This window comes from Brassica napus, chromosome C1 (assembly GCF_020379485.1).
Source record: "Brassica napus cultivar Da-Ae chromosome C1, Da-Ae, whole genome shotgun sequence".
Taxonomy (NCBI): Eukaryota; Viridiplantae; Streptophyta; class Magnoliopsida; order Brassicales; family Brassicaceae; genus Brassica; species Brassica napus.
In genome coordinates this window covers 4,178,181-4,202,615 of record NC_063444.1, presented here as the reverse complement: position 1 = coordinate 4,202,615, position 24,435 = coordinate 4,178,181, and the positions used below count along the sequence as shown (strand labels likewise).

The window sequence follows — 24,435 nt, the reverse complement described above, 5'->3', positions numbered from 1 at the left end:
AAGCACATGGGACATTCTGAGTTTTGCACAAACTCACAAGAGGTAGAGATGGGCTTTGATTAAATACACTTCCCATTTATTAATTGCAATGTTGGTAAGCATTAATGTACTACACAACATGCATACATAGATAGATCTACCATCTCATACACACAATAATCATTTATGTTTTCTGCTTAATTATTAGTACTAGGTGCATAGTCTCCGCGTAAGCGCGGAGTCGGCTACATTATAAGTGTATTGTATAGTTTTGTTTACGGGATTTTATTGTTTTTTGTCTATAATGTGATTGATGGGACTTTGGATATTACATAGGTTGATGAGTTTGATATAAGAATGAACGACGAAGTCATATGTTGATATTTTTATATCTTATATGTTCAAAGTTGAGGGTGATGGAACTTGTTAGTGTTTACTTAGGTAGTTGTTTGTATATAAATCAAACAGTGCATGAAAAAAATAATAAATTTGGATTTAAAATGTTTGGATTTCAAAATAACTGGACCTTGAATCTGTGGTTTAGTCTAATACTGAAAAAACTGTTAGGACTTCAACTCTTTTTTTTCTCTATGTCGGGAATATGGGCACTAATTTCCCGATTCATGTAGGTAAAATTGTTTCTTAGTTTGTGAGATTGAAAAGCGTAGATTGATTTTAAGCATGATTGATGAGAGGTTTACTTGCATCAGCTTCGTCTGCCGTGGGTGTTGAGTTTTGTCGGCGCCAGATGTTAGACATGCAAGAGAGAAGATCTGAATATGTTAATTTCGTGTTTTGTTTTTTCTTCTCTCGTGTTTTGTGGGTTCCACTCTTTGCTCACGCTGTACAAAAGATGAAGTCTGGCTAGGCCGTCTCACTTCTCTAAAGTATTCCCGTGATTAAGCTCCCACCAACATCTATCTTCTTATTCTGTCTTGAAGTCGATGAGCTTCCAGAAAAATAAGCTTCCATCTGCTGTTCCGCTTGGAATGGAGAGTTCTGAAATGCCGCATAAAAAACATATTGACAAATAACTAATGATTGTCAACAACTATCACTATACTAAATAGAAAATAAATCAAGGTTTTTTGTTCTGCATAAACTAAAATCTTACAACAGGGTTGTCACAGTCTTTTTTCAGGAGCAAGATCTTTTTCTTCCCAGAAACCATAGACAATGCAATTCTTGGGAGAGAGCTATCCATGACAGAGGCTAAATTTGCGTAGATGAAAAAATAGATAAGAAACACAGTAGATTTTTTCAGATAAGGAAAATATGGGATAAGTTGTTGACTAATTACCAGTTTCAGTTGTTGGTATGTCATTCCACTTGAATTTGTCTGATTGTAATCTTGCTTGGAGCTGCCAAATATGCTATGTTTACCAATTTCTAGGTTTGTGTTCGCGATCACTTGGAGCACCTAGCAACCTCAAAACGATCGACTTTCACAATGGAATCTGCTTTCAAAGATGGCATGTAATGATTAGCATGTCCGACGGGAGTAAACCCATGAATCACGGAATCTGCAAATAGTATTATCCAACAAAGAATCAGGAAATAAATTAAAACAATTATGTTAAATAAGTGTGATAGATCGAAGATTAACTTACCTTTTCATCGAGGAAAAGAACCGTGATTCCCACAAACTCCCTGTCTTTCTTGAAGTTCAGGGAATCCCAGAAGCGGAGGAAGCCAGAGGCTATGCTCTGACTACTAAGACCAAGACGGAGAGACTCGAAGGTTGAGTGACGGACGCCGGGACGCCGGTTTGACGAACTGGAGAGGTAGAGAGAAACATTTTCTAGAAGATTGTTAAAGCTATAAGGAATCAATGAGTTTTGTGGAGATGCATATTGAGTTCATCAAAGATGAGAATCATATATATATGGTTTACAAAGGGGCTACAAATCAGGAACATTTATGATCAAGCGATTTAAGATGGGGACATGAAGAGTTCACCGGTGAAAAAATAGATTACGAACATACACACGGCGCAACTCTGTAACTCAGACTTGTTTGAGACAATGATGAAAAGAACCCATATTAAACTACAACAGTTTACAATATAGGAAAACCATAATTGTTGCAAACTTAAGTTTTTTTTCATATAACGTGATGAATCTCATTTAAAAATGAAACTCATAACACACTTGTAGGTCCGACCCTCAAAGGAAGCCGAAGAAGCAAGGGATTCCGACCTTCATAAATATATATTAGGTTCGGCCATCAATGTACAAAGGTATCAGTTAGCTTAGTGGTATAAATGTTGGTGTTTATATCTCAATAACCCGGGTTCGAGCCATAGGCTTGACACTTTTTTACACTTTTTAAAAGTGGGGCCCACAAAACGATGACGTGGCGCGCTGAGGAGTGAGCAAAAACTGATCTATTATAATATAGATTATTAGTATATACCAAAAATATTCTATAGTTCTTTATGAATGAGAATCTAAATAAAAATTTAGAGCGTCTCGCGAAATACATATAGACGCTAGGGCCGAGTTTTATTGGGCTTAACCAAAATTTTGCAGCCTTATTGGGCCTCCGTAATAGAATACTTTTTTAAGATTCCTAGCCGAAAATAGCTAGTTAGACCCAAACCGGAAAAACCAAAACTGGATCCAAGTCATTAAACAATAATATCAGAACATGACTTATGAATTTAGTACTTTGGTGTTTAGGTATAACCCGAACCGGACCGAAATCCGAACTAGGTCCCACGATATTCGAAATTAGTTAAATATATTAATGTTTGTATATATACTAAGGTAATTTATATATTTTATATTGTTCTAAACATCTTTGTAGTTTGTTTTATTTGTTATTTCAAATATTTTTCAGTTAGTTTAGGTAAATTAACTAAATTTTAATTAGATGTGTGAATAATTTATATATTTTGATTTTTTTATCAGTTTTTCGGGTTTTAAAAAATATTTTTTGACGATTTTAAATATTGGTTACAATCCGATCCAAATCAAATCCGGAAGGAACCGAACCGGATCCGATCCGATATTTAGTAAAATTCGAATGAGACTTGTGAAGATAAAACAACCGAAACCAACGGCCCCGAACGCCCCGGGCCTACTGCTTAGTATGCAATTGCGAGTTATGTTTTGAAGTCATGTGGTCGAAGAATGAATAGTTTGCAAAATGTTTTGAACAAAGGAGAGTTTTAAAAGCGAAAGCAACTGCAAACTTATCGTGTGACAATTCAAAGGGGACGATTACTATTACTACCACTCATGTTCAACCACGAATCTTTCGTGTACGATGCGATCTCATCTTTTATTTAATTTGTGTCCCAATAAGAAATAATTGTAGGCCGATTGAGTCAGCGACATGACATGACATGTTCATCATCCTGCCCATTTTCTTACAACCACATAACAAGACAAGAACCTTAAACTGTTCATTTTCTTTTGAATCTCGCCAATTTTTTTTTTCAGATAAGAAAACTATTGTTTGTGTAAGGGATGAAGAAATCTTCATGGGGTTGCACAGTCTTTATCCAGTTATCTCTCTGTCTCATCGTCTATGTGTCTCTGCATTTTGGTCACCAATCTTTGTTATCCAGCAACGACGATGACAATGCCGGAGCTCTAGATCTCCATTTCATCTCCGTCTCCTGTGGTTTCAGGCCTCTTCAACGCCAAACTCGTCTTCTCCGATTGGTGTGTGTTTCTTCCCATCTTCTTTCAATGATGAAAGTTTGGTTCTTTATAGAAATCCTAGCCTCCTCAGATTGAAAAATCGAGTCTTTTATATTAATTAGATCACACTCTTGGTTCCACCAGAAAGAAGAAAAATGTTGATTTTTTTTTTGCTTCTTCTTAGTATTTCTAGTTAGGCCTTTACAAGTTAGGTTGTTGATTTTAAGGATATTATATGTTTCCTTGGTAGATAAGAGATTATTGTACTGATGTTGTGCTGTTGTTTTGATGGATGAAGATGGAGAGAGTTGCGGAAACTTACAAGGCTAAATTTGTGGTGAGCACAAGTGAGGATGGAGAAGAAGATCTACTCCTGCTAAATGTCAGCTCTCAAGCTTAATCTTCTTATTTGCTTACTTGAACTCTAGTGGATATGAACAAAAAGGTTATGATCTCTTTTGTTTCAGACAGTTTATGAGTAATGAGTGTGTTGGTGTTTTGGCAGGATACTCGAGTCTCATCTACACTGAAACTTCCATGGTAATTTGATCATGTGGAACGAACCCTTTTAGCTGACTTATTTCAAGTTCAACTGTAAGACTGGTCAATGTTATGCAAATTTAGGTATACTACGAAGAAAGGATCCGGGAGTTTCAGAGAGCACATCGAGATGCCTTTTGGTGGATCCTTGGATGTTGTTTTTGTAGACACTGGCTCGTTACAAAAGGTATAATCAGTTTGTATCTGTGAATTTGAAGGAAATGCACATTTTTTCTTTTCTCTGATAATAATTCCACCATCTTACTGCAATTCAAGCAAATGATGAGTGGATCATTGAATGGCTCGATGATCAGCCAATTGAAAGAACTTACAAAGGTTCTAAAAGCAGCAGATGGTGACTGGTAAGTCTGCTACTCAGCTCATAGACTCTCTTGATCTCTCAAGAACTTGTGGCAATACCGCAACAAAGCTCCTCTCTTTATTAGTTGCTTACCTAATTTTCTTTATGGATGGAAGCAACATTCTATAGTCGTTCTTGATGCAGGCGCATTGTGGTTGGATCAGACCCCTTATTCGCATATACACTAAGTAATGGTCCAGAGGAAGCCAAGGGAGTTGCAAGGACATTTCAGCAAATCACCATCAAATATGGAGTGGTAAGACACTGAAAACTCCATCACATTCCAGAAATTTTTTTTATCGCCGTATCTAGTCCAGTGAAATGGAAAACATCTGAGAGAAAAAAACTTTGATGATTCAAGAACATGTATATAAGCGAAAAGGGCTGTAGCAACGGAGCCAACGAAGATAGCTTCACTTGCATTATGGTTCCTAATGCATCAGAGAACCGAGGTTTAACGAATGATAGTAAGAGGTAACAACTAACAACATTATTAATCATAAACATGGGGACAGCTCAATCTCAATATCTCTAATATCAAATGCATAATTGTCAGGGAAATGGAAGATGGGTTTCTTCTTCACAGAGTTAGCTTCTCAGAGTTTGTAAGTGTACTTCTTTCTCTAGTTATGACATGTCCTCTTGACAAAAAGTGAAATAATGTCTTCTTTGTATATCATAAAACAGGTTACATATACTATCAACTTATCAGGACAAGTCATAGACACAAGAATAGTTAAGCAAAAGGGCAAAGAGTCCATCTAAGATTATTTTCATATTTTTTGTGTGTGTGTGTGTGTGTGTTACCCCTCTCCATTGTTGTAAACTCTGTAAAGCACCAGCATTCTTTATTCTTCCTTTTAAATGACCAAAATACCCTTTTACAGCTCGGAGCCTCAGGTTAATCGCCGGAGGGTGAAACTGGAAATTGCAAGCTAGAAAAATGGGTAATATAAATTTTCTGAAGGAGTGGCCTTTGGATTTTTACACTCATTAGTTTAAGTATGAGGTTCTGCTCCCGGAGGGTCTCGACATGGCGGCCATCTATGGCCTCGCCGTCGTTATCTTCCGGTGGAAGCGGACGCCGATGATTTCAAATCTTTCTTTGATGAGTCACTTGAAAAAGTGGTGATGAATCATTTAAAATAATCTTCTCCATGGCCATCACAACTACCAACTCTGTCTTCCTCGCTTTCACATGGATTCCTTTTCTTTATATATATATATAAGGTTTCACTCTCTTCTTCTTCTTCTTCTTCTTCTTCTTCTTGGGAAACTATGATGATTCTTAAGAAGTCAAATGGACCAGACGTTGGTTGTGGTAAACACTCTCTTACATGGCGGGGCTTTAATAGCAGCCATGGCGGAAGAGTTTTTATCCTTTAATCTGTCTGAGAAAAGGCGAATCTGAGTCCTCCTCTGTGACATGCAAAGTTTTTTTTTATTTCATATAAAAAAAGTAAATTTTTATTAGCTACTGTTAAAGCTTTGATTCATCATCTTTGTATTATTGAACTAGTCAAATGATTTTTGTCATCTCATCTTTGGTTACAACTTACACAACACAAAGAAAATGGACAAAGCTTGCATATGTGTTGTTTTGCCTAATAGTGTGTTCTTTCTACATCTACCATAGAAAATGTGCGTATGCATGTGGTTTAGATCAGTGTTGCCAACTAAGGATTTCGGATTATAACCGTAGACAGGAAAGAATGAACTTCATCATCTTTTTATAGATAGTAATTAACAACTGTTAAAGCTCGCACAGCATTATTGGTTGCTTAAAACGTTAATTGTGGGCCTAAACCCTTTTGTTTTCAACTGAGAGAATGAATGAAACAAGAGATGAAAGAACTTAGCTTTGAGAAAAGTTTGTGGTATCAGATGCAATTGTAACTTTTTGTGACAGCTCAACTAACTGATATGAGTGGAACTCTGTTTATTAAACTTGCCAGTTTAGATTGCCTTGTTGTATTTATTACCGATTATGTTCTCTGCTTTAAAATTATTATTGGTGGGTGAGAGAACTTTGCCGTTACTACTTTATTTTCCGTACTAATCAAAGAAAAAGATGGTTTCTAGTTTGGTTTCTTGTTTGGTAATGAACTAGCTTACAGCCATGTATTGCTTAAAAATATATACTGGAAAATCTTGTGGTCCTATTGCCAAGTGTGTTACAGTTCTGAAATGTGGGATGTGTTGTTCTTCCTAGTATCATAGCCTCAGTGACACTTTCTCAGTTAAAGGATTATTTTTCTGGATGCTAATGTTCTTGGCAGTCACATGTAGCAAATTGTTTTCACAACTCTGTGTATAACTGGATCTTATAAAGAACAAATAGATTGGCAGATTATTGTATAGTAAGGTGTTTGTTATGATGGGAGCCAGTTCTACTTGTGTTAGTGTTTGTTAGTCTTTTTTGTTTGTCAGCAGCATTGTTGAGAATGAGAGCATATGAAAAGTTATTGATATACAGACAAAAGCTTCCCTTGTTTTATATCACTTTTGACCTCCACAAGCTCCAAAAGCTGACGCAGACACAAGACCAAACACACATCCTCTTATTTATTATAGTCTGTTGGTTCGAGTTGTACTTTCTCAGTTCTTCAGAGAGAGAGAGAGAGAGAGAGAGGGAGAGATATGGAGAGAATGTCTACTTGTTTATGTCTTGCGTTCCTGTTATTCTCTTTTGTTGCAGATGCAATGTATATTCCAAGACGTTCTCACCATCTTTTATCTTGGAGACAAAACAGGAAGACCTCCAAGTCAAACACAGAGTTGCCCTCTCACTTTGAGACTCGTTACTTCCCTCAGAATCTTGACCACTTCAGTTTCCAACCAGAGAGTTACCAAGTCTTCCACCAAAAGTACCTCATAAACAGTCATTTCTGGCGCAAAGGTGGCCCCATCTTCGTCTACACAGGCAATGAAGGTGATATAGAGTGGTTTGCTTCCAACACCGGTTTCATGCTGGACATTGCTCCAAAGTTCCAGGCTATTCTAGTCTTCATCGAAGTAAAAGCTTTACCAAAATCCCATTACGCATGTCTTGTTTGAAAAAAAACACTAATGCTTATGTCTTTTCCTAAATCTTTGCAGCATAGGTTCTATGGAGAGTCAAAGCCACACAAGCTGGCCAATACATTGGGATTCTTGAACTCACAGCAAGCGTTGGCTGATTACGCTATCTTGATAAGAAGCTTGAAGCATAATCTAACCTCTGAAGCATCTCCTGTCATAGTCTTCGGTGGATCTTATGGTGGAAGTAAGATTAAAAAAAAGTCAATATTAGTTTCTTATTGCTACATTTTGCTCTTATAAACTATCTTCTGTTGTACTCTGAGACAGTGCTTGCGGCGTGGTTCAGGCTGAAGTATCCACATATAGCAATTGGCGCATTAGCATCCTCTGCTCCGATTCTGAACTTCGATAATATTGTTCCATCTTCAAGCTTCTACGACACCGTTTCTCAGGACTTCAAGGTATGTGTATATATATCAAACATGGTTGTTAGTCTGTAAGCATACTTAACTATGAACTTTCTCATTACGAGCAGAACGTGAGTGCTAACTGTTTTGAAGTCATCAAGAGAAGCTGGGGAGAAATGGAAGTATTCTCTACCATTAAAGATGGTTTACAAGAACTCAGCAAAATGTTCAGAACTTGCAAGTAAATAAAAAAAATCTGTTTTCCTTCAATGTTGATTCATTGTTTAGTTCCAAGCAATCTAAGAGAACGTTTTTGATGAATCACAGGACCCTACACTCTGTTGACTCAGTCTCTGGTTGGCTAGAGACAGCTTTTATTGAAACAGCAATGGTTAATTATCCAACACCTGCAAATTTCATGGCTCCACTGCCTGCTTATCCAGTGGAACAGATGTGCAAGATCATGGACGAGTTACCTCTAGACGCTAGCAATCTAGAGCGTGCGTTTGCCGCTGCGAGTCTATACTACAGCTATTCAGGTTCAGAGAGTTGCTTCGATATGGAAAACCATACTGATTCTCATGGACTCAACGGTTGGGGGTGGCAGGTATTCATTAGAGTCTATATTTTCTCTGTTTCTTCTTTTATTCACAAGAGAAAAGAAGCTAATGGATCAATGCGAAAAAAAAAAAAGGCATGCACAGAGATGGTGATGCCAATGAGCTGCTCGAACCATACCATGTTTCGACCATTTGAAAGTGATGATGAGAAAGCAAACCAAGAATATTGTCTGAGGGAATACGGTGTCAAGCCTAGACCACACTGGATCACCGCTGAGTTTGGCGGGCAGGTTAGTATCGTCTCTTCCTATTTTCTTTTCCAGATAACATACTTCAAGCTAAGAGTCTTTTTGGCAGAGAATAGAGATGGTGTTGAAGAGATTTGGTAGCAACATTATATTCTCCAATGGACTGCAGGATCCATGGAGCGGAGGAGGGTGAGAGTTCCTCATCCATATTCTTGGTCATTCTTTATTTTCTTTAGAACAAAGAGTTGATGTTAATGGCTTTTGTCAGTGTCCTGAAGAACATATCGAGCAGTATCATTGCGCTTGTGACCAGAAAAGGTTAACGTTCTTGAAGTATAAGAGTGAATTACACACGTCTGTTAGAAACAGGAGACTTAAAAAAGTGTTTCTTTAAAGCAGGAGCTCACCATACGGATCTCAGAGCTGCTACAAAAGACGACCCTGAGTGGCTGAAACAACAGAGGAGGCAAGAAGTTGCTATTATAGAGAAATGGATCAGTGAGTATTACAATGATCTGGAACAAGAAGAACAAGCTAAGTGATAAGTTTATTGTCTGACTACAAAAAAAAAAAAGAGAGTTCATTGTCTGATTGTCATGTGTCTCTCTGAGTGTCATGTGTCTCTCTGAGTGTCTGTAATGAGTAAAAACTATTTATCCAATAATAACCGTCGTTACCTTGAATTTGGATTTTGATTAAACAACATAAGCTACAACAATAAAGGGTGATTCCTGAGTCTAACGAAAGTATAGTCCCTTTTGAGAAGAATATAGAATTCAAAGGGTAAAATAATAAATTAGTAAATAAAAGTATAGCACCTTTTTTTCAGAAAGGTTAAAGAATTCAAAAGGTCAAACCGTAAATTCGTTCAGAGAGCGGTTTATACAATATTACCGTGAGAAACGCACCACCGACATCTGGACCGGACCCACTGAAACGCTGTCGTTTTAACTATTTCCCTCTCTAGTTGGTTGGGCCCATTCACACTCATCAGCTCTGTTTCTAAATCTCCTCTCCACACTAAATCGCCATTGTTGCTGCACCACTCTGATTCATTTCGATTGAGCTTTCTTTTTTTTTCCTGCTAATGGCTCGTCGGTCTGGAGACTGCATGAGATGCCTGGTGATCTTCGCGGTGGTATCTGCTTTAGTAGTGTGCGGACCTGCTCTTTACTGGAGATTCAACAAAGGTTTCGTTGGATCCACTCGTAAAAGCTCTGTTTGTCCTCCTTGCGTCTGTGATTGCCCACCTCCTGTATCCCTCCTCGAGATCGCTCCTGGTATGATTTCGTTTTTGATTGGATCTGAGTTTAAAGATTGGATCTTTCAATCAAGCTCCCTCTTTTAGATTTTGATGTTATGTTGTCTAAGCTGTAAGAACGAATCTCAGCTTGTGTATAATAGATTAACAAGTTTGTTTTTCTTTTTTTTTGCAGGGCTTGCAAATCTCACCGTTACAGGTTAGATCTTCATTTTGTCTAGCTGCTTTACGTGTGTTGTTTCCTTTACTGTTATGTTCTGTCAAGTTGTAAACATGGTGGGTTGATAGTGTTATTCCAAAGTCTGTACCTTTATGTTTTCTGAGTTTAGGCTTTTACGAGTTATTTGGAGAACTGAAGTTTTGATAATTTAGTAACCATTAATCATCTCAATTGAAGAAGCTTCATTGCAGAAACAGGCTAGTCACTTTGTCAGTATTACTCTGATAGTTATCTTGCTGAATGACGTTTTCAAATAATTTATATAGAGTTATAGCTCTTGTATTCTCCTGTGAATTAGTACGTTCATTCTCTAACTTGTGTTGTGAACAGATTGTGGAGGCGATGATCCGGAGCTCAAGCAGGAAATGGAGAAGCAGTTTGTGGACCTTCTGACCGAAGAGCTGAAGCTGCAAGAAGCAGTTGCAGATGAGCATAGCCGTCACATGAACGTTACACTCTTAGAAGCTAAGAGAGTTGCGTCTCAGTACCAAAAGGAAGCTGAGAAATGCAACGCCGCCACTGAGATCTGTGAGTCAGCTAGGGAGAGAGCTGAAGCTTTGCTGATCAAGGAGAGGAAGATCACTGCTTTGTGGGAGAAGAGAGCTCGTCAATCAGGGTGGGAAGGTGAGTAAAAAACTGATTGCCCCCTTCTCATGTCAAACCCTGAAGTGTTTTTGTCTGAGAAACCGATTTTTTCAAGGAAAAGTCCTTTATGTTCCACGTTTCTCCATATATGTAGTTTTTTTTTTTTTGTTTTTGCCTTTGGAATCTGAATGTAGCTAAAGAATGGCTTGTGGCCTTGTATTGACTTTCTCTTCAAAATATATAATTGTCCATTTCTCTACCACTAAGTTTCACTTCTCTCATTAGTTAGGATAAAGAAACATTGAAACTGGAGACATTAGTTAGTTAAAGACTCTTTCACAGGTCAAGAAACGTTCTAAGTTTGTGAACAGAGAGAGCTAGATTTGATGCCTGTCTGTGTTGTGCTTTAAGTTAAGGTCAAGAGGATAAAGAAACGTTGAAACTGGAGACATTAGTTCCTTAAAGACTCTTTCAAACGTGTCAAGACACGTTGAAAGTTTGTGAAGAGAGACAAAAGTGGAGATGTCAAACGCACTGAGGTTGACATAGTTGATGATCACGCGGTTTCGTGTTTTTCAAGATTCCTTCCATTCACAAAAACAGCTGTCTTTGTTTCTGTTCCTTTAGCGTCGGCCATTAAAGTATACTCTGTTTTGCATTATTCTAAATATTCAAAGGGACATGATCCATAAAAGCTTTAGATCTACCATTTAAAAGAAACAGATCTAGGTTCGTACACTCCATGTGGGTTGTATAATAAACGATCCATAAAGAAAAGAAAAGACATCTTTATACGACTTTGGTTCTAGATTCAAGTAATCTCTGTGCTCTATTATTCTGTGAGTTTCTCTGAAGCTTCCTTGGTGTAGGACTTGTGCTCTTTTCTCCAACGTAAGGAATTGCATTAAATTCGTATCTCCCTAGGCACAGAGATTGATAACTTATCTTACCTTAAATGGAAAGTTCGATGAGGAAGAGAGGACACAATCAAGAGTATACAGATAACTTGTCAGAAGGCTCAGAACCAAAGAGACAGAAGAAGCTTCCAGCTTTGGCAAAGTAAGCCATACTTTACATGTGTTTCATGCATCTTGAACTAGATTGTTTTGGCTGTTATTATAAACTTCTTTTGGATTGGATAATAACCTTTCTGAGAGATGTTCATTAAGCATCTTGCATTGTTATCAAAATTGGTCAGAGATTTTATTAAAACAAGAACTGTGTTTACAGTGTAATTGTGGAAGCTGTCAAGGTAGATAGTCTGCAGAGGCTATGCTCCTCTCTGGAACCATTATTCCGTAGAATTGTGAGTTAATATTCTATTTCAAAGTTTAGTTTTCTCGTTAGACCAAAGCTTGATTATGGTGGGCTAATGAACAGGTTAGTGAAGAGGTGGAACGTGCCATATCTAAGTTGGAGAGCTCCAAAACAACTCCAAGGTAGTTTCTCTAGTTATGTTACTATCTCGTATCTCCTTCCTTGGACTGGTTCCATGATCTTTACAGCTATTTGAGTTTTCAGATCTCAAGAACCAAAGAAGATTCAAGGCCTCAATGGAAGAAACTTGCAAATTCGCTTCAGAACACGAATGCCTCCTCATTTATTCACAGGAGGGAAAGTCGAAGGAGAGCAGGGCTCAGCCATTCACGTGGTCCTTACAGATGCAAGCACAGGAAACGTTGTTCAAACGGGAGAAGATTCAACGGCAAAGCTGAACGTTGTCGTGTTAGATGGAGACTTCAACGATGAAGATTGGACGAGAGAACGTTTTGAGAGCTTGGTTGTGAAAGAGCGCCAAGGAAAAAGTCCAATATTGACTGGTCACACTCATGTGGTACTCAAGGAAGGTGTAGGAACTCTAGGAGAACTTAGTTTCACCGACAATTCGAGCTGGATTAGGAGCAGGAAGTTTAGACTGGGTGTTAAGGCTTCATCAGGGTTTCATCACATACGTGAAGCTAAGACAGAGCCTTTTGCTGTTAAAGATCATAGAGGAGAACGTGAGTTTCCTTAAATACTTTAAGAGAGTTTCTTGTATGACTTTTTCTTGGGTTCACCCCCTAGGGTGAACCTTTAGGTTCACCAACCAATAGAAAGTTGTCATTTTAGATCTAGTATCTTTTAATTAAGGAAACAAAATAACTTGCCAAATTATATTATGCTTTTAAAATAAAAAATTAAAAATTAAATAAATAAAAATAACAATAGTTCTAAAAAAATATTATTTTTAAAAAATATTTATTTTTAAGATTTAGAGTTTAGTGTTTAAGATTTATAATTTAGAATTTATCCAAATGTTTAGTGTTTTTCCAAGGGTTTAGGGTTTACCTAAGGGTTTAGGGTTTACCCAAGCGTTTAGGGTTTACCCAAGGGTTTAGGGTTTACCCAAGGGTTTAAGGTTTTCCCAAGGGTTTAGGGTTTAGGATTAGAGTTTAGGGTTTAGTGTTTTGTTGACAACATGTTTAGTGTTTTTCCAAGGGTTTAGGGGTTTACCCAAGGATTTAGGGTTTACCCAAAGATTTAGGGTTTAGGATTTGAGTTTAGGGTTTAGTATTAGAGCTTAGGGTTTAGTGTTTTGTTGTCAACATTTTTTTTTTTTGAATTCGTTTTTTATATATTATTTTTATTTATTTTTAAATTTTATTTTGAAAAGATAATATAATTTGCAAGTTATTTGGTTTCCTTAATTAAAAGATACTAGATTTAAAATGACAATTTTCTATTGGTTGGTGAACCTAAAGGTTCACTCCAGGGGGTGAACCCAAGAATAACTCTTCTTGTATTGTTTTTTTTATCTGAATCTTGGTTCTTTTTTTGCAGTGTACAAGAAACATTATCCACCGGTTTTAAATGATGAAGTCTGGAGATTGGATAGAATAGCGAAAGGTGGATCACTACACAAGAAGCTAGTGAAATCTAACGTCATCACTGTTGAAGACTTCCTTCGGATACTTGTGAAGGAACCACAGAAGCTAAGAAGCGTATGTGCATTCCATAAACATCTCTATACAAGAAGCTATTGTGTCTTGTTTTTATAATCTTGGTGTGTGTGTTTGCAGTTACTTGGGAGTGGAATGTCAAATAGAATGTGGGACAACACAGTGGAGCATGCAAAGACTTGTGTATTGGGTGGGAAGCTTTACGTTTATTACACAGAGCAGACACATAATAATACAGGAGTTGTCTTCAATCATATATATGAGTTCCAAGGCTTGATTGCTAATGGTCACTTCTTGTCTCTTGAATCTCTTGACCATGACCAAAAGGTAAATACATCTCTCTGTAAACTTAGCTTCTTATTCCCATTAGATATCTCTCTGAGATACTTTTGCAACTCTTTAACAGATTTCTGCAGACATTATGGTGAAGGCTGCTTATGAGAACTGGCACAAAGCGGTTGAGTATGATGGTAAGCTGTTGAATTTCTTACCAGAGGCAAAAAGGGCACAGAATCATCATCAGAATGTAAATAGCTACTCATTGGTTCCTCAGCAACAGATACAGTATCCGTTTGTGCAGCAACCATGTGATCAGTTAGGAGACTACACATCGATGGAAGGTTCCTCAGTTTCAGGCTCATGCAATGAAGACCGTGAAGATGTTTTCACAGAGGAAATTAGGGTGAGGAGTTCAGAGATGCTTGAGACCGATGATATGCAGAAACTGCTCAGGACATTTGGGATAGCAGGCGGGTTTACTCATATTGCTGAGTCGTGTTACGGTTTTGACGATCGGTATGAAGCTCAGGTAGATAAGGGTTATAGGAGAGAACGAGGGAGAGGCTCAGGGAAAGCTGTGGTGGGTTGGCTTAAGCTTAAAGCTGCTTTGAGATGGGGTATCTTCATACGCAAGAAAGCTGCACAGAGGAGGCCTCAAATTGTGGAGATTGACTAAGGAGAGCTGTAAATATTATGGGAGCTCTTTGTGAAAAAGACCAATCTAGAGTTGTGACATAAAGAGTAATGGGACTTTGCATTGTAATGTTTTATTTGTTTGCTTGTTTGTGTTATGTTTGTTTACTTGTTCCATCCTGGCATTGAACATTGGACTGGTCTATATGATTACACACATCTTGTTCTCTATTAGCTTCTCCTACAAGTAATGATGTTTTACAAAACCTCAAAGTTGGTGCTACATTACATTTTTTCTGTTACATGAGACTGAACATCAAGCAAATAAACCCAAGAACATGGCTACATTTTACAGTAAACACCTCCCTAGATTATATCTTTGTTCCACCACTGTATGTGACCCTGTGTTTAGCATTTGGTTTTGATCTCACTAAGGAAATGACTCTCGTCAAGCTTTCCTTGAGTGTTGTGAGTTCAAAGCACATGGCAATGCACATAAAGGAATCTACCAATTGTCTTCTGATTCTGCTAACACATCCTACCTTTTCCGAAATCTCAAGCACCGGCTGTGCTTAGTCTCGGTGACACTAGGCTCATTGGTTAACTGTTTAGGTGGTGGATTGGTTAGAGATAGTTTCTCCATTGCATTTATGAACTTTCGCAGGTGTTTAATGTACTCAGGGTACGTCTCCAGGTTGCAATGCCCTCCTCCTTTCACCCATAACGGATCATACTTCTCCTTGGCCAGCTCCCACAATCGCTTCCCGTGAGACAAATCCACTATATCATCCTTTGTTCCCTGTAAATCAATCACCTAATCAATCATCAAAAGAATGAAATGAAAACAGATTCTACAGTTGATTAAAGAGTACATACATGTATGACAAGAACTTTGGAGTTGACATGGCGAATCTTGTCTATGTTCTGCAATACAAATAAGACCATGAGATCTGACCAGAGTATATTACATATAGATTTTAACAAGAACATCCTTTAATGTGTTTATACTTTACCTTGAAGATATCAAACCAGAGTGTCATTTTGACAGGATACAAGACTCTAATGCCAGAGAGAATGGCGCTGTGAAGAACAACTCCTCTCAGCCTCTTCAACCTTGAAGCCATGTGCAGCGTTGGCCCACTTCCTACGGACTGTCCGTACAGAATCAGCTCCTCTTGCTTGATCCCATAATCGCTTCTCAAACAATTGTACACTGCCTCAATGTCATAATATGTGTTGAACTCAGACGGCTATACCACCAAAAAACAAAAAACAAAATTTAAATCAGAAAAGAAAAACAAATAAAAATATAAAAATTACATAAAGCTTTTGAAATTTAACTGATTTCTCTATTCTTTTTTTTTTTACCTTTCCTGTTGAAGCTCCATAGCCTGAATAGTCATAACTGTTTCAAAAAATTAAAATGTAAGTATCTAACAACAAAAAAGGTTATAAGATTTGTGATGTGTATTATTTTACCTCATGATGTTGACGCGGAGATGAGCACGGAGCTCGATGAAGAGCTCAACCATTTGGCCAAGATCAGCTGCGTTGCCATGAGAATAGAGAAGCGTGAATCTCGCAAAAGGGTGTCTCCAGAACGTGGCAACAACTTTATTACCGGACTTGGTGGTGAGCTGATGGACTTCCATGTTCATGTCGGGAGAGACTCCGGAGAAGACCAGCTTCCCTGTCTCGTCGTCCTTCGTAACTCCGTATGTTGCCGGATCTGGCGGGAAGAAGGCGAACTTAGCCGCCACATTTGATGTCACATTACCCATTTAATCAAAATCCCACAAGGAGAAGCTTTCAATGAAGAGAAGGAGAAAAAGCACAAACCCAAAGCCTCCTTCTCTCTATGTCTAAAAATAAAATAAAATTTTGTTTTTTTGGTTGTTGTTATGGTTTTGTTGTTTTTAGTGGGTTTGTTTGTGTTAAAACTTCTAGAGAGAGAGAGAGAGGTAAAATGGAGGGAAGAAAATGGAGAGAAGGTTAGGTGGTGGAGGAGAGAAGGATAGGAACCGATCTTGGCGGGTGAAAGAAGAAGAAGAAGAAGAAGAAGATGATGAGTTGCATATGAAACCTAACTTCTTATAGACACCTCTTCGTTTTCTGTTAAAGTTGTGTTAATTATTAACTATGCATTTAACCTTAGGATTTAACTAATTAGGCTATTATATATTCAAAGGAGAAATAGTTTTGACGTAAGCATTTTCTAACATATGCTCATATATAGCCTATTGTGAATCAATATTTAAGTACAAGTTGCATCTTCTTTTGTGTGTTTGTCATTACCAATTTTGGTCGTAGGCTATAAATCTTGTTTCTGATTAACTAAGAAGTTAGCTTATGTTCATCTGTGATTAGTAAGTATTGTAAACGAAAATGTTTAAAATACCTTATGTTTTGTTTGAATAATCTGTTCATTTGATTAAAATCAAATTTAATGTTGATATATCTGGTCCTTTTAGTTAGGCCTCTTTCGCATTGAATTTTTTAGTCAAATACATTGAACTATATATCAACAAAAACTCGACATGTTTATTTCATTTGATTACTTGTGCGTGGAAATTAGATTTAGCCTTTTTAATGATCATATTTTTGTTTTCTGACTTGAGTTTTTAACAAATGTTACACATGTTTATTTTATTTGCGCCTTGTATCTTGAAAGTAGAGTTACACATAAGATTGAAGGGCTAGGATTTGGTCAAAGGCTGCAAGTTAAAGGTCTTTAATGGAATTGCTGTCAGAGACTCAGACATTCCTCTATATTTTTTTTGTTTCTTCTCTTCCTAGATCTCTCTTTAATCACTACTGTTTTTCTCTTTTCATTTTGTCACGTTTTCAGTTTACAATTTCTTGTCCCAGTATTTTTGTTTTGTTTTAAGTGCAATAAAAACAAAATAAGAAAGGAGACATTTCCAGTTTGGACAATTCAATTTCTGACAATATTCTGTGTGCTTTGGAGTTTGCCAGCTTCAGATTTTGACCAACAAATTACTATAGCAAATGGTGTAAACTAATGATACAAATAAATTACACAAAATGATGAGGTTTTAACTTATAATTGGGCAATGGCCCTTGAACCCCGCCATATTGAATGGGGACAGTTCGAGGTATATCAGTTAACTCTCTCTTGCATTCCTCATAGATAACTTTTTTACTGCAAAGGAATCTCACTCGTCCGATTAAGAGGTCTAGTGAAGCAATGTAAATATGCTATATATGTTGCTAACCTAGTAAAAAAAAGTAAAATGCTAGTTAGTGATAGACTGATAGGTAGTGCATTTGATCATTAGTTTTGAATATCATGTAGTAAGATCTATGAAACATACTGTATCTAATACGTACATGGCTTCGTTTAAAAACTATATTTTTGATGAGATCTCTAGTTAGATACATCATACATCATGTTTATAGACTTCTAATAGATTTTGATATAGAGACGTTGTGTCACTTGTGAGCTGTGTATGACCTTCAAGGCTTCAACCACATGATAAAACCATCTAATGATTTTAAATAATATACTTTGGATACTGCTTTAGTTTTTTTTTTGTCAATCAAAACCTTGCACATTTGCATGGTCATCTTTTGAAACATTGTGCTTGGACCAAAAGAGAAAGAAAAAAGTGTTTTGGGTCAACAAAGGCATGAGAGTTTTGTGTGGAAGTTTGAGCTCTTAAAAACTTAAATCCTAATCATCAAATCAACCATCCAAAAAAGCCAAAGGCAAGTCAAAAGGTGACAAGACTTATAATTCTTTCACAACTTTTGAAATTTGTATCTTTATTAATTGGATATATATATATATGTCCTACCAAAAAGATAATCATAAAATATGAGAACTTCGCATGTGAAGATAAGATTACAACTTCACAAGTATGCATAAAGCCAAAGCCCAAAGGGATTCTTTTGTAGGTTTGTTTAATGTTTAATGTTTATTGTGTACATGACAACGTACTGTTGCGAGAGCCCACAGACCATGTTCTCTCAATTTTTTCACCGACAATTCAGCAGAAAAAGAATCAAGATGACAAAAATAGCCTATGTTTATCTTATGTGTGTATCTGAAATTAAATGAAGCTGAAGAATGGTTTGTGTCATAGCAACAGAGTACTTAAGAGGAGGGTTTTAATGGTGGATACTACTACTTAATGACGTTTCATCTCCTGGAAAATGTTGGAAACTCTCGGAGACAGTCTTGGAAGGAACTTAAACAGCTGCACAAGAGAAAGAGATCATGAGCAAAAAAGAAGAAATAAAAGGAGATACACATAATGCCAAAAAAGAGGACACAAAAGTAGAAGAGAAGATACCCAGAGCTTAACACAAGCGTCAATAACAACGGGGACGAGGCAGATGAAAATGGTTATAGTAGATTGCTCAACTTCAAGACCATAATGCTCCATTATTATCTCTAACAATGTCTCCCATCCAGATTCAGAATGGTACCTACAAAAAAGAAGCATTAAGTTATATACCTTCCCTGCATAACTGGTCATCAATATCAGGTTCCTATAACTATAACATCTTTAACATTTGTTATGATCTTCATTAACGCAAACATTAGGACATTTACCCCAAGAATATGTCGGTGATAAGGATGATGAGAAATGCTTTTCCTGTGTCTGAAATGTTGTTTATGATTTTGTATCCTGTAAACTTCAACAAGGCTACCTGAAGAGGGTTTATCACATGTTAACACAATGGGCTTAACAGCTATTATGTCATTGTAGATTGGTGATATAACAGAAACTTACTCGACCCTGATTGGCGTACAAAAGAACGAAGAGTGAGATCCCAAACACCATATCAGACCATATGTTGGCAAATGCTTTCCGGTTCTCTAATCTCCACTCCTCTCGCAGCTCCAAGCTGTTGAAATAAACCAAAGGATACTAAATGAACTATCTGACATACATATCAAGATGAGTTTTCAACACTCAAACATCAAAAGAAAGCTAAAAAATGTGGCGTAAGTTGTTGTGTCTCTTACGCTTTACCACGCAACTCCCACCATAAATCACCATCAGAAAGAGGAGGAGTTTTGCCAATCTCCACTTCAAGACGGTACCTAGCTTTTTCTCTGTTCAGTTCCTTTACCATCTCTAGCTTTTGACTACGTCTCACATCAAGCGTCTGGGCAGCAAGTGGTACAGTCTTTACATATCTGTAAGTAAAGAAGGCACATGCTAAACAATCAAACTGGGGACTACCACAATGCAAATGGAAAACATAACAGTAGCAAATGAAGAAATCACCTGTCTAAGAAAGGCATGAGTACATAATCATGAGCTAGAAAGTCTAATGCCCATGGTATGAGGATCAACACCGCCAAAAACTTTGCCTGCAAAGAGTTACAATGAGCATTGACAACACAAGTAACAAGAAGCATAAGTTATCATTGCAAGATGTAAGAACATAACTCACCGATTTTGAAGATGCATAGCGAAACACACGGTCTTCGTAAAGAATATCTTCCTCCTCTACTCCTAAAACCATATCCCTCACCATTTTAACCAACCCTCTCTCCGGAACAGTCAACTCATCAAGCTCTGATCTGTCTTCACTTCCCTCGTCTCCTCGGCTCCAAGACTCAACTAAACTGTCGTCTGAATCCACAATCCAATCCTCCCACTTCTTGCTCACATCCCCAACATTATTATCACCAATCTCCTCCTGACCTTCCCGTAGCTCCACGATGGCCTCTGCACGTCTCTTCCACGTCTCGAATTTCTCTTCATCAGACATCTCATCATCCTTCTCAAGCTCAGCCGTCTCGTCAACGATGTCGTCGTCCCTCAAACCAAGCCAGTTCCCATCATCGTCAAAGAAGAACCTCTGCCACCAGCTTCTTCTCCTCTTGCTATTACCCGTGTGACTATCCTCCTTCTCCGCACTGGGAACGAATCTCCAAAGCTTCTTCCTTCTCTTACCCCGCAACGAAATCGACTGAAAGCGATTATAACCAAGGGAGGTTGGAGATGAAGCAAGAACTGAGTGTTGGCTAGTGAATGATAAGCAGTGGCATAAGACCAAAGACGAGCTCATCAAGGACATGAATCAAACTCAACATTGTTTGGACTGTAATCTAAGTTAGCAAAACGGAATCTTCGACGAAACCCATCATAGTTCTTTGTGAAAAGTCAACAACTTTGCAATCCTTAAGACACAGAACTCACTGAAGAACCTCCGAAACAGATAAGAAACAGAGGTTTTCCGAGAAAGTTACCGGAAGAGAGAAGCAGATGGCAGGACAAAACGATAGATAAAGCCACTCTCTTTGTTTTGTTATCGTCTTCTTAACACGTAATATATCTCTTATCCACAAGATATTGCTCTCTCGTTTCAAATATTTAAATAAAAAAAAATATTTTTAAGTCAAAATTGTTATTACTCTTTTCTTATTGGCTAGAAACTGAATTTCAGACAAAAGCAAGTTTCAACTAACATCAGTGTTATGGAGTCGCTGCATCTAGTAGAAACGCTACTTCCTGGTCTCCATCATCACCACCCTCGTACGAACGCCAACAGAAACAAAGTATTCAGATCCGTGAAGGTCTTCTTCAGCAACCCAAGAAAGTAAAAGTCTCGATACTTTTTTCTTTGAGGCATTTTAACGAACACCTTCAGTGCAATCACCACCAATTTATAAAAACCTTTTTTTTTGGTCAGGTGCCAGTGTTTTGATCTCCACGACAAGATGGTTCCGTACAAGAAAGCTTGGACATGGCAGAAACGCATCGTCGAGGAGAAAAAGGCATTGATTGATGGAAACCAAGACTGTCCTGACACTGTGATTTTACTACAACACTCTCCTGTTTACACAATGGGAACTGGCAGTTCAGAGGATTATCTCAATTTCGACGTAAAGGATGCTCCTTTCGATGTGTATCGAACTGAACGTGGTGGTGAAGTCACTTACCATGGCCCTGGTCAGGTAACTAATGTCAAGTTTCTTTGTTGTCTTATGAGTTCTTCAAGCTAATGAATGTGATTGTCTGAACAATGTAGCTAGTTATGTATCCTATAATCAATCTCCGGAATCACGAGATGGATCTTCATTGGTACCTCAGGACGCTTGAAGAGGTTGTTATTAGAGTTCTTTCCTCTGCTTTCTCTATCAAAGCTTCACGTCTTGATGGTTTAACTGGAGTTTGGGTTGGTATGTCTCAAACACATAACATTGTCTTTTAGATTTTTTTTTGTAGTGTATTTTGATCTTGTTTTGTTTGCTAATGTTTATGTAGGCAACCAAAAAGTGGCGGCTATTGGTATTCGTGTGTCGAAATGGATAACGTATCATGGTCTTGCGCTTAATGTTACTACTGATTTAACACCATTCAACTCTATAGTTCCGTGTGGGATTAGAGACAGACAAGTTGGGAGCATAAAGTGTTTGCTTGAAGATGGAGAACATGGTGATTTGAGGTTGATAGATATAGCTCATGAGTCTTTACTTAAGGAATTCTCTGAAGTTTTCCAGCTTCATATCGAAAAGCAAACAGTTTCAGATCTTGATATTTTGAAAGCCGAGCCTTTCAGACGATTGGAGTAACAAAAGTCTTGCAATCTCTGTAACATTGTTGTAACTTTAACATAAAGATCTTATCCACAGAAAAAGATTTATTGGTAGTTTGTGACATTGTCTGATTTTTGTATGAGATTGGTCTCTCTCTACTTCTCTTTTGCATTGTTATGATTTGTGAGATGGCTTGAAAGAAGTGTTTGGATGCAGGACTCATGAAATCCTAGTCAATAAAATGACTGATAGAAACTCAGATATATCATACATGGAAGATGGCAGTGGTTTAGAAAAGATAGTTAAAAAAAAAAACTAATTACAAACCAAGTTTGGTGAATTAAAAGGATAACCATAATATCCAGAAGCCAGAGATTTTGGTGAAGGGTCACTTGCTCAGCAGAGATATTTTCATTACTAGTTGACATTTCTTTTATGCATACCTGTCTTTTTGCAGCTTGCAGTTTGCTGATGGAGATCAGTGTGTTATGTATGACGATCAACTGAAGTACAACATTAAACTTTAGTGCCTTGAGTAAGAAGTACATAATAACACAATAAAGATTATAAGATTCTAGTTAATGTTTCTAACCTTAGAAAATTTGCAGGCTATCTTACCTTTTCTTTCTTGGCTCTTTCCTCTTTAACAGTTTGAATAGTTCTTTCCGTTTCAATGTTGTTAGGCTTGGTTCCTCAGATCACATGAATACAAGAAGTGTAGCTCAGTTTCCAGGACTATCTTCCACTTAAGGTATCTTTTTAACGCTCACTGGACTTGGATCAAAAGTTTCCATCAAAAGATGTCAGTCTACATTAATGCTTTTACAGATTATCTGGCTGACACATGGAATAAAACTGAAACTCTTATCTAGCCTTTGGACTGATCTCATAATATCTCCAGAAATTGTGGTGGTTCTTACTCGTGTCTCAACTTCAGGAAAGAAACGGACATCTGACTTGTAACAATTAACAAACCAGTAGGTTCTTCCCCTCCTACTTTCTTTTTTGCGGTGTCTCTCTTTAAAAAAACGTATGCTTGACAGATATCTTGTCAGTCGATACCTTGAGGTCTCTGCTATCCTGGCACAACAGCAGCTTCTTCTATGCCACGTGCTGTTGACAAACATGGCGTGCCTCTTCACTCCATCTCCACCTGCTCCATAGCTCAACACAAATGTTCTTTTAGCCTTTCATACTTGTGCATAAAGCTGTTTACACACTATTCTTTAAAAATCTGCTTCTGTTAGGGACATGATGCCACCCTCTACTCCTAAATCTCCTTTACTAGAAGAAGCTCATGAAGATGGAAGGTTTAAATGCTACAGGGGTGTCAGAAAGAGGTCGTGGGGCAAGTGGGTGTCTGAAATCAGAGTTCCAAGGACTGCAAGACGAATATGGCTAGGTTCATATGATGATCCAGAGAAGGCAGCTCGAGCTTATGATGCAGCGTTGTTCTGCATTAGGGGTGAGAAGGGAGTTTTCAACTTTCCCTCTAGTAAAAAGCCTGAGCTTCCTGAAGGCTCTGTCCGGCCTCTGTCCAAGCTTGACATACAGACAATAGCAACAAACCATGCTTCATCAGTTGTGTCTGTGCCTTCCCCTGCCACACCAATCCCGGAGACAGATCAGGTTTCTGCATCCCCGGATGCATCTGTTTCTACTGAGATTATGGAGATGGCCGATGAACATTATCTCCCAGTGGATGCAAGTGTAGAATCAATATTCTCAGTAGAAGACTTGCATCTGGACAATTTCCTCATGATGGACATTGACTGGATAGACGATCTAGTCTGATGCTTGCAGTCACTTTTAGCTGTAATATGGTTTAACCAATAGTTACTTCTGTCCCTCCAGCTACATATTTTGCGAGTATATACATGCATACTTGTCTTTGAACTTGTTATGTTTAGCATGCAGTTTATTTTTCCCTTTTTTTTGCCTGTCTGTACTCCTTTTTTTTCTGTGCGTCTTTTAAGATGTTTAGCATGAATGAAATGATTAGGAGTTGGCGTCTAAGCTTGATCTTCTGTTGTATGTATGCCATCACAGTTAAGTTACATATAAAACAACTACATGTCAACCATAAATTACAAATATATAATCTCAAACACACATAAATACAAAGACAATGTCTTGAAATCCAAAGCGAAAATCACAACTTACAGTCTTACCACTTTTACTACTCATACATTCACAAGATTATAAAATCTATTCACCATTAGTACAGTCT

At 37.7% G+C, this 24,435-nt stretch overlaps 8 protein-coding genes across 11 annotated transcripts; 6 read left to right on the top strand and 2 right to left on the bottom strand.

The window, feature by feature from the left end:
- Positions 1 to 3,108: 3,108 nt before the first annotated feature.
- LOC106434416 lies at positions 3,109 to 5,416 on the top strand. The gene is made up of 9 exons (XM_013875287.3): positions 3,109 to 3,650; positions 3,928 to 4,011; positions 4,135 to 4,169; positions 4,254 to 4,356; positions 4,446 to 4,531; positions 4,675 to 4,786; positions 4,892 to 5,004; positions 5,087 to 5,135; positions 5,218 to 5,416. Exons 1-9 carry the CDS (start codon positions 3,453 to 3,455, stop codon positions 5,293 to 5,295), a joined length of 858 nt encoding a protein of 285 aa, XP_013730741.2. The 5' UTR covers positions 3,109 to 3,452; the 3' UTR covers positions 5,296 to 5,416.
- A 101-nt stretch (positions 5,417 to 5,517) lies between these two features.
- LOC106375641 (lysosomal Pro-X carboxypeptidase-like) lies at positions 5,518 to 9,449 on the top strand. Of its 2 annotated transcripts, none has more exons than XM_013815606.3 (9): positions 5,518 to 7,545; positions 7,630 to 7,795; positions 7,879 to 8,012; positions 8,087 to 8,199; positions 8,286 to 8,565; positions 8,653 to 8,808; positions 8,876 to 8,955; positions 9,035 to 9,084; positions 9,166 to 9,449. In XM_013815606.3, the coding sequence occupies exons 1-9, from the start codon at positions 7,171 to 7,173 to the stop codon at positions 9,306 to 9,308; spliced, it is 1,497 nt and encodes a 498-aa protein (XP_013671060.2). In that variant the 5' UTR covers positions 5,518 to 7,170; the 3' UTR covers positions 9,309 to 9,449. The 2 variants fall into 2 exon arrangements, 1 of the variants encoding a protein (XP_013671060.2); XR_007318331.1 differs by having other exon boundaries at positions 5,637 to 7,545; positions 8,883 to 8,955; positions 9,166 to 9,195.
- Positions 9,450 to 9,743: 294 nt separating this feature from the next.
- LOC106434417 lies at positions 9,744 to 11,091 on the top strand. The gene is made up of 3 exons (XM_013875288.3): positions 9,744 to 10,046; positions 10,203 to 10,226; positions 10,578 to 11,091. The coding sequence occupies exons 1-3, from the start codon at positions 9,854 to 9,856 to the stop codon at positions 10,877 to 10,879; spliced, it is 519 nt and encodes a 172-aa protein (XP_013730742.2). The 5' UTR covers positions 9,744 to 9,853; the 3' UTR covers positions 10,880 to 11,091.
- A 234-nt stretch (positions 11,092 to 11,325) lies between these two features.
- On the top strand, positions 11,326 to 14,914 carry LOC106375638 (calmodulin-binding protein 60 F-like). 3 transcript variants are annotated; one of them, XM_013815602.3, is made up of 8 exons: positions 11,326 to 11,723; positions 11,796 to 11,891; positions 12,063 to 12,138; positions 12,213 to 12,271; positions 12,354 to 12,832; positions 13,653 to 13,813; positions 13,892 to 14,098; positions 14,178 to 14,914. In XM_013815602.3, exons 2-8 carry the CDS (start codon positions 11,800 to 11,802, stop codon positions 14,724 to 14,726), a joined length of 1,623 nt encoding a protein of 540 aa, XP_013671056.2. In that variant the 5' UTR covers positions 11,326 to 11,723; positions 11,796 to 11,799; the 3' UTR covers positions 14,727 to 14,914. The 3 variants fall into 3 exon arrangements, with proteins under 3 accessions (XP_013671056.2, XP_013671054.2, XP_013671057.2); XM_013815600.3 differs by having other exon boundaries at positions 11,326 to 11,891; XM_013815603.3 differs by lacking the exons at positions 11,326 to 11,723; positions 11,796 to 11,891 and having other exon boundaries at positions 12,338 to 12,832.
- On the bottom strand, positions 14,889 to 16,852 carry LOC106375640 (alpha/beta hydrolase domain-containing protein 17C-like). Its single transcript, XM_013815604.3, has 5 exons — positions 16,163 to 16,852; positions 16,052 to 16,088; positions 15,697 to 15,933; positions 15,560 to 15,607; positions 14,889 to 15,482 (listed from the first exon to the last, which is right to left on the bottom strand). Exons 1-5 carry the CDS (start codon positions 16,462 to 16,464, stop codon positions 15,222 to 15,224), a joined length of 885 nt encoding a protein of 294 aa, XP_013671058.2. The 5' UTR covers positions 16,465 to 16,852; the 3' UTR covers positions 14,889 to 15,221.
- Positions 16,853 to 18,569: 1,717 nt separating this feature from the next.
- Positions 18,570 to 20,832, bottom strand: LOC106434446 (chloroplast envelope membrane protein-like). Its single transcript, XM_013875318.3, has 7 exons — positions 20,114 to 20,832; positions 19,945 to 20,030; positions 19,680 to 19,853; positions 19,444 to 19,558; positions 19,263 to 19,360; positions 19,000 to 19,135; positions 18,570 to 18,903 (listed from the first exon to the last, which is right to left on the bottom strand). The coding sequence occupies exons 1-7, from the start codon at positions 20,741 to 20,743 to the stop codon at positions 18,835 to 18,837; spliced, it is 1,308 nt and encodes a 435-aa protein (XP_013730772.2). The 5' UTR covers positions 20,744 to 20,832; the 3' UTR covers positions 18,570 to 18,834.
- Positions 20,833 to 20,984: 152 nt separating this feature from the next.
- On the top strand, positions 20,985 to 22,420 carry LOC106375637 (octanoyltransferase LIP2p, chloroplastic). Its single transcript, XM_013815599.3, has 4 exons — positions 20,985 to 21,265; positions 21,359 to 21,623; positions 21,698 to 21,848; positions 21,934 to 22,420. The coding sequence occupies exons 1-4, from the start codon at positions 21,144 to 21,146 to the stop codon at positions 22,239 to 22,241; spliced, it is 846 nt and encodes a 281-aa protein (XP_013671053.2). The 5' UTR covers positions 20,985 to 21,143; the 3' UTR covers positions 22,242 to 22,420.
- Positions 22,421 to 22,621: 201 nt separating this feature from the next.
- On the top strand, positions 22,622 to 24,136 carry LOC106374329 (ethylene-responsive transcription factor ERF015-like). Its single transcript, XM_013814384.3, has one exon. It carries the CDS (start codon positions 23,457 to 23,459, stop codon positions 23,997 to 23,999), a length of 543 nt encoding a protein of 180 aa, XP_013669838.1. The 5' UTR covers positions 22,622 to 23,456; the 3' UTR covers positions 24,000 to 24,136.
- The last annotated feature ends 299 nt before the right edge of the window (positions 24,137 to 24,435 follow it).

Excerpts from the sequence above, each read along its gene's own strand:
- LOC106434416 (XM_013875287.3), top strand. The coding sequence starts at position 3,453 with ATGAAGAAATCTTCATGGGGTTGCACAGTCTTTATCCAGTTATCTCTC. Across the intron at positions 4,170-4,253 it reads TCTACACTGAAACTTCCATG|GTATACTACGAAGAAAGGAT; the intron begins GTAATTTGATCA and ends ATGCAAATTTAG. Across the intron at positions 4,787-4,891 it reads TCACCATCAAATATGGAGTG|AACATGTATATAAGCGAAAA; the intron begins GTAAGACACTGA and ends TGATGATTCAAG.
- LOC106375641 (XM_013815606.3), top strand. The coding sequence starts at position 7,171 with ATGGAGAGAATGTCTACTTGTTTATGTCTTGCGTTCCTGTTATTCTCT. Across the intron at positions 7,796-7,878 it reads CGGTGGATCTTATGGTGGAA|TGCTTGCGGCGTGGTTCAGG; the intron begins GTAAGATTAAAA and ends ACTCTGAGACAG. Across the intron at positions 8,013-8,086 it reads CCGTTTCTCAGGACTTCAAG|AACGTGAGTGCTAACTGTTT; the intron begins GTATGTGTATAT and ends CATTACGAGCAG.
- LOC106434417 (XM_013875288.3), top strand. The coding sequence starts at position 9,854 with ATGGCTCGTCGGTCTGGAGACTGCATGAGATGCCTGGTGATCTTCGCG. Across the intron at positions 10,047-10,202 it reads CCTCCTCGAGATCGCTCCTG|GGCTTGCAAATCTCACCGTT; the intron begins GTATGATTTCGT and ends TTTTTTTTGCAG. Across the intron at positions 10,227-10,577 it reads TGCAAATCTCACCGTTACAG|ATTGTGGAGGCGATGATCCG; the intron begins GTTAGATCTTCA and ends TGTTGTGAACAG.
- LOC106375638 (XM_013815600.3), top strand. The coding sequence starts at position 11,788 with ATGGAAAGTTCGATGAGGAAGAGAGGACACAATCAAGAGTATACAGAT. Across the intron at positions 12,272-12,353 it reads AGCTCCAAAACAACTCCAAG|ATCTCAAGAACCAAAGAAGA; the intron begins GTAGTTTCTCTA and ends TTGAGTTTTCAG. Across the intron at positions 14,099-14,177 it reads CTCTTGACCATGACCAAAAG|ATTTCTGCAGACATTATGGT; the intron begins GTAAATACATCT and ends ACTCTTTAACAG.
- LOC106375640 (XM_013815604.3), bottom strand. The coding sequence starts at position 16,464 with ATGGGTAATGTGACATCAAATGTGGCGGCTAAGTTCGCCTTCTTCCCG. Across the intron at positions 16,089-16,162 it reads CTCCGCGTCAACATCATGAG|TTATGACTATTCAGGCTATG; the intron begins GTAAAATAATAC and ends TTTTTGAAACAG. Across the intron at positions 15,608-15,696 it reads TCTGGTTTGATATCTTCAAG|AACATAGACAAGATTCGCCA; the intron begins GTAAAGTATAAA and ends TTTGTATTGCAG.
- LOC106434446 (XM_013875318.3), bottom strand. The coding sequence starts at position 20,743 with ATGTCCTTGATGAGCTCGTCTTTGGTCTTATGCCACTGCTTATCATTC. Across the intron at positions 20,031-20,113 it reads GCTATGCATCTTCAAAATCG|GCAAAGTTTTTGGCGGTGTT; the intron begins GTGAGTTATGTT and ends AACTCTTTGCAG. Across the intron at positions 18,904-18,999 it reads ACGCTTGTGTTAAGCTCTGG|CTGTTTAAGTTCCTTCCAAG; the intron begins GTATCTTCTCTT and ends TCTCTTGTGCAG.
- LOC106375637 (XM_013815599.3), top strand. The coding sequence starts at position 21,144 with ATGGAGTCGCTGCATCTAGTAGAAACGCTACTTCCTGGTCTCCATCAT. Across the intron at positions 21,266-21,358 it reads TTCTTCAGCAACCCAAGAAA|GTGCCAGTGTTTTGATCTCC; the intron begins GTAAAAGTCTCG and ends TTTTTTGGTCAG. Across the intron at positions 21,849-21,933 it reads TTTAACTGGAGTTTGGGTTG|GCAACCAAAAAGTGGCGGCT; the intron begins GTATGTCTCAAA and ends ATGTTTATGTAG.
- LOC106374329 (XM_013814384.3), top strand. The coding sequence starts at position 23,457 with ATGATGCCACCCTCTACTCCTAAATCTCCTTTACTAGAAGAAGCTCAT.